The sequence below is a fragment of the Lissotriton helveticus genome, chromosome 9 (genome assembly GCF_964261635.1).
Source record: "Lissotriton helveticus chromosome 9, aLisHel1.1, whole genome shotgun sequence".
NCBI lineage: Eukaryota > Metazoa > Chordata > Amphibia > Caudata > Salamandridae > Lissotriton > Lissotriton helveticus.
In genome coordinates this window covers 743883813-743891377 of record NC_136070.1, presented here as the reverse complement: position 1 = coordinate 743891377, position 7565 = coordinate 743883813, and the positions used below count along the sequence as shown (strand labels likewise).

Genomic DNA, 7565 nt, shown 5'->3' with positions numbered 1-7565 from the left:
GTAGCCTGTAGATCTAATTTTTGGGGCAGAAACAAGGCTGCACACATTAAATGCCCAGTGGAACCGGGAATGTGGGAACACTCACCCCACTAGCGCGCTGGCCCTCTATAATAGACCGGGCCTCTGTTGCCTCCCTGCGCGCTAGGAACACTTGTCTCTAAGCGGAAGCACGAGTGTAAAATAACGCCCGTAGGCGGCAGCGCGGTCAGAACCGCAGTACAGACCCCAGCGGGGCGTCAAGAACATGTAATAAATCGTGGGGCAGAATACCGGCTCAGAGAGCGTCAAGGTGAGGCAACCGGGCGAGCGGCAGACAGAAACGAGCTCCTCAGCGCGGCTCTCTGGCGAGACACCGCGCTGAGGGGAACGAGACGCTTTGGCTCCCCCTAGCGGCCGGAGGCGGCCTCGAACATGGGCAAGGCGCGTAAGAGCAATAAAGTGCTCCCGCGACCGAGAAGGGCTCTGAAATAAAAACGGAGCGCATCAACAAGCCCCACAATAAAATAAAAGCAATTACACAACGAAGAATCCCCTTAACAGTCCCCAAGAAACACCAACTTGAGGAGAAAAGGAGGAAACCACTTAACTGGCTGCGAAGCAGCGAAGAAAGAGGAAGTGGTCATGAGAAGGACGTCCTATCTAGCTGCGGTGGAGACTAAGGAAGGACTATGTTATGGACTGCCTAATGGGACTCATGGGAGTTGTGGTTTATGGACATTTCTTTCTGTTTTGCCCATATCCTTGGTTCTAAGGTAGGGCTGTTGTTATTTGATGGTTTTTTGGCTGCTGCGACTTTTGTAATAAAGCAGTGGAGAAGGTACAAAAGCATAATCTGAAGCCTCCGGTCCTGACATAGAATCATACATGCAAATCAGTGTATAGAAAATGTTATGGTAAAGGGGACTACAAGGTGTAGTATTCACATGTTATTCATTCTGGTAGGTATTTTTAAAGAGTGCTTGGTCTAGAAAAGCACAAACTCAGGATTCAGAACATAACACAGTGGCTAGTAGTGACTTTAACATTAAAAATGTATTTCCACCCAAATAATTTTTTAGCAGCATCAGGATAATGAATGACTGGTAAAAACATAAGTTACTAACTGGTACCATGCAGTTTGCAAGCAGCTCTTTGATGACAGTTTATAGGTCCCTCTGCTAGATTACGATTGTCACTTATGAAGTACACACTAACAAAAGAATCTCTGTGACAAAAGCAGTAACCACAGACCTATGCACATAAAATACTGCTTTTTAAAATGCATGTTTCACGTTCTTTGCAGTAGGTATATTAACCCTCTGTGCTATATTAGTTAAGTCAAACATGCCACTGAACAAAACTCTCATCTCTCTCCAGCAGGTACATTAATCACTGGCATAATCTTGACACTTTTATTGTTGCTCGAAAGCTGCTAATTATACAAGAAATGTTGCTGTGCTTTTAAATCTTCTGCCTACGGACCCCCTGGGAACGTGTCACGGACCCCTGGGGGTCCGCGGACCCCAGTTTGGGAAACACTGATGTAGAGTAAAGCAGAGTGATGTGGAGTAAAGCGGAGTGAAGTGGGCTAAAGTGGAGTAGGAAAGATCGATGGCCCAATCCTTTTCAGGCAACGCGGTGAGAATCTGGAACTCACTTTCGCCTCCGCTCCGGACCACCACCTCCTCCACTGGCGTAACGAAAAGTGAGGGGGCCTCCCTGCACAGTACTTAGAGGGGCCCCCTCCAGGCTCAATCAGGAGCTCTCCGGCCAGAGTGCAGTGCCTAGGGGGCCCCTTGGAGCTAGAGGCCCCCTCGCACCGCGGGGGCTGCGTGGGCCTGTGTTACACCCCATACCTCCTCCCAGGCCTTCAAAACGGACCTCAAATATCTCCTCATCCAAAGACACCTCCAAATTTAATTCACACCCTCTCTATTATCTGAAGGAAGACGTCTCATTATTGAAAATTCTATTCGCCATGACTATGGAAGTGCCTTCCCAGTGTGTTCTGCCATTTATTGCAGCATTATCCTTCTACCTGTGTTTGGTACTCGTTTGTAACATGCACAGGTCACTTTTCTCTTGTAACACACTTTTTGCTACCTCTCACATTTTGTTTGCTTTAGATACTTGCACAAGTGCCACCATTGCCTACTTAACATTTGTTCTTGTGTTTGAGTGTCTGCGATTTATTGCAGTATTATTCCTCACTTGTACTTTGTACGCTTTTGTAACCTGCACACATATCACTTTTTCCTCCTATAATGTACCGTTTGCTACCTCTTGTATTTTGGTTGCTCACTATTGTCACTTTTGCCTCATGTAACTTAACGTTTGCTTTTGTAGTTTGTTCACTTGAAATTTTCTCCTCATGTATGATCATTGTTCCTATTGTGAAGCGCTCTGACACCTTCGGGTAAAGTCCGCGCTATATAAAAACGCATAAATAAATAAATAAATACTCGAAGCGAAGAGAAGAAGAGGGTGGCAGCAGACCGACCAGTTCTGGTATTAGAAGTAAACAATTCCGATTTTCTTCTAAGCCAAGTCTCACGGAATTCGATACAATTGCCCGGCAAACTGGCGATGACTACAAAAGTCCATGAAACAAAAGCTACCACACCCCATATGTTTCCGCTGCGTTCCCTATATTTTTTTAACGGCTACAGTCCCTCCCTCGACTCTGAATGATGCAGTGTAGAAGCAGCCTCCTTGTTCAGCCCCCAGTTTGTCACTTCCTCAAGACCAGCGGGCCGGAGTGGACGGCTTTTGGGGCGGGGGGTTGCTGTACAGCTCAGAGGCGGAGCAGGGTGGGCGGAGAATTACCCCCACATCGCTCTCAGGCTGTAAACATAGCGGGTTAGATTCAGAGTCACAGCCGTTGCAGGGAACTTCTCGAAACAGGGTGAATGCAGGAGGCACAAACACGACAAAAACGGGATTCTCCTAAACACAGCGTTTCTTGGGACTTTCAGAACACGTACCGAAGACAACGGGCCTGGAAGCGACGCTCTCATGGAGGTAGCGGCAGTGCCCCCTACTGCCTCGCGGACGGTGGCGTTCCTGCTGCTGCTTTCGGCCTCAGGGGTGCTCTCCGCCGCTGTACATACCTCATGCTGTAGCCATGCAAAGGAGAACCCAATGTGCCATGACGTTTGTGAACAGATTGTCTCTTCAAAAAGTGAATCCCGCCTGAAGTATCTTTTGCAACGAGCGCCCGAATATTGCCCAGCGTCTATGTCGGAGGTTTGGGTATGCATGAATTCATCCTTACCCTGGGGGTCTCAGAAGTCTGATGGTTGGGTCGGCTTGGGATGCTGTGAACTAGCCGTTGCAGCTGAATGCCGAGGTGCATGCAAACAGGCCTCCACAATGTATGACATTTCAAAATCTTGCAGGAAAGAGTACGAGACTACGCTCTTTGCATGCATTAACAAAAATGAAATCGGCTCGGTGTGCTGCAGTTATGCAGGTCGTAACACCAATTGCAGAGAATACTGTCAGGCAATATTTCGTACAGACTCCTCTCCGAGTCCTTCACAGATCAAAGCAGTTGAAAACTTTTGCGCTTCTATTAGCCCTCAGCTAATCCACTGTGTGAACAACTACACGCACTCCTACCCAGTGAAAAATCCAACTGATAGCCTGCATTGTTGCGACAAAGCAGAGGATTACTCTTGCCAAATTACCTGTAGAAAGATTCTGATGTCAAAGAAAACCGAGCTTGAAATTGTGGACGGTCTGATTGAAGGTTGTAAGACACAGCCTTTGCCTCAGGATCCTCTCTGGCAATGTTTTCTTGAAAGTTCCAGATCCGTTCATCTTGGAGTAACTGTGCGCGCTCCACCTTCAACTGGGCTTGATGGCGCCAAATTGCATTGTTGTTCTAAAGCAAATACATCCACTTGTAGGGAACTGTGCACTAAACTATTCAGCACGAGTTGGGGAAGCACACAAAGTTGGCAAGAATTTGATCGTTTTTGTGAGTATAATCCAGCAGAAGTGTTAATGTTGACTTGCTTAGCGGATGTGCGGGAACCCTGTCAGCTTGGTTGTAGAAATCTATCTTACTGCACTAATTTCAATAACCGACCAACAGAATTATTTAGAAGCTGCAATCCGCAGTCAGACCAGGGTGCCATGAATGACATGAAGCTTTGGGAGAAAGGAAGCATTAAAATGCCCTTTATGAATATTCCTGTTCTAGATATTAAACATTGTGAACCTGAAATGTGGAAGGCTATTGCATGCACCTTACAAATTAAACCTTGTCATAGTAAATCTAGAGGAAGCCTGATTTGCAAGTCAGATTGTGTTGACATTCTCATTAAGTGTGGCGACCAGGATGCATTCCCTGAGGGACACACAGCAGAAAGCATCTGTGATCTTCTGTCGCCTGTTGATGACCCCAATAACTGCATTCCATTAGCTGCATATCTCAAATCAAGTTCATTAGATCAGGTTGTGGAGGATATTACTCATCCGTGTAACCCAAATCCGTGTATGGCTAATGAGCTCTGTGAAGTAAACAGAAAAGGATGCCATCTTGAGGAAAACTGTCTTCCTCATTTTTGCGTTCCTGGTTGCAAATTGGGAGAAGCATCAGACTTTCTTGTTCGCCAAGGTACACTAATTCAAGTTCCAGTTTCAACGGGCGAAGTTGGCTGCTACAAAATTTGCACATGTGGACAAAGTGGACAGTTAGAAAACTGCTTGGAAATGCATTGTGTGGATCTTCAGAAGTCATGCATTATTGGGGGCCAACGATTAAATCACGGGTCTTCTTTTCAGACAGACTGCAATGTATGTTCCTGCATTTCTGGCCAATTATTATGTTCCACTCGTCAGTGTGTAAATGAAAACCTCTCAGAAGATGGTCATATGTTTACAGGTTTACCTTGTAACTGTCCTGATCAATTTGTTCCAGTCTGTGGGAAAAATGGCCGTTCCTATCCAAGTGCCTGTATAGCTAGATGTGTTGGACTGGCAGACAATCAGTTTGAATTTGGATTATGTGCATCTAAGGATCCTTGTACTCCAAACCCATGCCCCAAAAGTCTAAGATGTATTCCAAAGCGACAGGTTTGCCTCACCAGTTTTGAAAAGTTTGGCTGTAACCAACATGAATGTGTGTCGAGACCAGGACACTGTGACCAGAAACGTGACCCAGTCTGTGATACTGAAAATGTGGATCATAGCAATATCTGCACATTGCACCAAAGAGGAAAACATTTATCATACAAAGGTTCTTGTCAGCCCTTCTGCAAATCCACCGAACTTGTATGTGGAAACAATGGTGAAACATATAACAATGTATGTGCGGCCTACTCTGATCGGGTGGCTGTGGATTACTTTGGTCCATGTCAGGACATCGGAATTCTTTCAGATTCTGCTTTTCCCACTGAATGTATGTCTGTTAAGTGTCCACCTGTAGCAGCCACTGTGTGCAAACCAGTATTCTCTCCAGGAGCCTGCTGTCCGTTGTGTGCTGGAATGCTGAGGATTTTATTTGACAAGGCAAGGTTAGACACATTTGCTAAAATAGACGAAAAGCCAATAACTACCTTTGACATAATCCAAAAAATACGCCTACACATTTCAGTACCACAATGTGATGTTTTTGGATATTTAAGCATAGAATCTGAAATTGTGGTTCTCATCATACCTACTGATAAACATCCTACACAACTGCAGGTAGAGGCCTGCAATAAAGAGGCAGAAAAAATTGACTCGCTCATTAACACTGACAGCCCAAATTTAGCATCTCATGTGCCACTCTCTGCACTTATAAGGTCACAGGTCCAAGTCTCGTTCACTGTGTCTTCATCTAGTGATAGTACAATCCCTTTGTTGCATATTTTCTGCAGTCTGATTATGGTTGTCCCAAAACTATTATGTTATATTTAGTGTCCAGTGAAAATGAATGATGAACACATGGAATGCATATTGCATTCAAGGTGCATTTAAATGACTTTTTGATTGATTTAAAATTTCATATGTACAGCTTTGTATTTATATAAAGAAAAATGTAATTGCTTATATGTGGCTGTTGCTTGATGTCTATATATTATATTACATATCAACGGGATGGGTATGATAAATAAAAGCATTTAAAGGGGATTTACCAAGGAATATGCACATTTTCGAACAAAAGGAAACCAAGCATTTTGCCTCTACTAACTCATTATTTTACTAACTATGCAATTGTGTTGGAACAAGTGCAACTTGCTGCTTTCCTGTCAATTTGGAGGACTATGCAATTTATCAAAAATGGATGGAGGAGTTACATTTTTCTTATAACGTGTGTTGTATTCGGTTTAGTTATTTTTCGAGGTGATTTCTTTTTAGTTTGTGCCAGTGTTTTGGGTACAGGTCAATTGGAGTAAGGGAAAGGGGAGGTCGAAGATAATGTGGCATTATCCAGGATGATCATGTGCATTTGCATTTGCAGATGGGTTTTGTAATTAATAAACCCAATGAGCAAAGGTAATGTTGTTAACAATGAGCCCTGTTCAAACATGCAAGTGATGTTCATACACATGGATTACCAACTTTATTCTGATTAAATGGCTCGGATTGTCATGAAACTTCTTGACACCTGACCTGGATCAAAGTCCACGTACATCTAAAATTACAGATGGTCTGGTTGATTAATAAGCCCAGTGGGTGTAGATATATATTGAAGAGTATTGTTGATAGTAATGAGCCCTGTTCAACCATCCAAGACCTGGAACGAGCCCCCTATCGACAGCAGACCTGCCCCCTCCCTGAACACCTTCAGGAAGGCTCTCAAAACCTGGCTCTTTGACTGATCGGAGCTGCTACTCCCCCCGCTCCCTGAGACCCTCACGGGTGAGAGGTGAGCTTACAATTCCCTTATTAATTGAGTGATTGATTGAACCATGCACCTGATTTTTCCTTTCCATATACCTAACAGAATCTGTTAAATTGCTCTGATTGTCAAGAAAAGGCTTGTCACCTGAACTGGATCCTATCAAAGGCATTGTCAGTGGTTCCAATCCACTCTTGCAATCTTTTCAGTAGTATTCTTTGGTCTACTAGATCTAATCGAACTAATGCTTCTTAATGATGATCATCTTTTGTGATCAGGAGGTCCTCTCTGATATCGGCAATAGTGTTCAGTTCAGTCTGTCAACTCTATTTGAATGTCAGAGACGTACACAAAAAGGCATAAAGACAAAATGACAAATTTAATAATACATAGAAAGCATATATACATAATATCAACAATTAAAATAACGAATAACAATAATTATAAAGCCATTGAGTTCCAACAATAAACAGCTGATTTAAGAAAATATCTCACCCCGAAACAGACCTCATCATCATTTAATAACTGTAAAAAACTTGGAGCTACTCTGCACTTGCTAAACTTATAATATTCTAAAAAGTGGAATTAAAAACTTTAGTGAAAGTTTTATATGAAATTTGCAAAAAAAGGATGAATTGCAGAAGGCAAATAACTGACACACCATCACCTGGACAAATACACACACTAGAATTGCTGTATTGCCCTTGTAAAAAACTGAGCAAATGTCTAGGAGTGCATAAAACTAAACAAAATG

General features: G+C 43.5%; 1 protein-coding gene across 1 annotated transcript; it reads left to right on the top strand.

Annotated features, from left to right (window-relative positions):
* Positions 1-2635: 2635 nt before the first annotated feature.
* On the top strand, positions 2636-6099 carry RECK (reversion inducing cysteine rich protein with kazal motifs). Its single transcript, XM_078660867.1, has one exon. The coding sequence runs from the start codon at positions 2995-2997 to the stop codon at positions 5884-5886; it is 2892 nt and encodes a 963-aa protein (XP_078516993.1). The 5' UTR covers positions 2636-2994; the 3' UTR covers positions 5887-6099.
* Positions 6100-7565: the final 1466 nt, after the last annotated feature.

Excerpts from the sequence above, each read along its gene's own strand:
- RECK (XM_078660867.1), top strand. The coding sequence starts at position 2,995 with ATGGAGGTAGCGGCAGTGCCCCCTACTGCCTCGCGGACGGTGGCGTTC.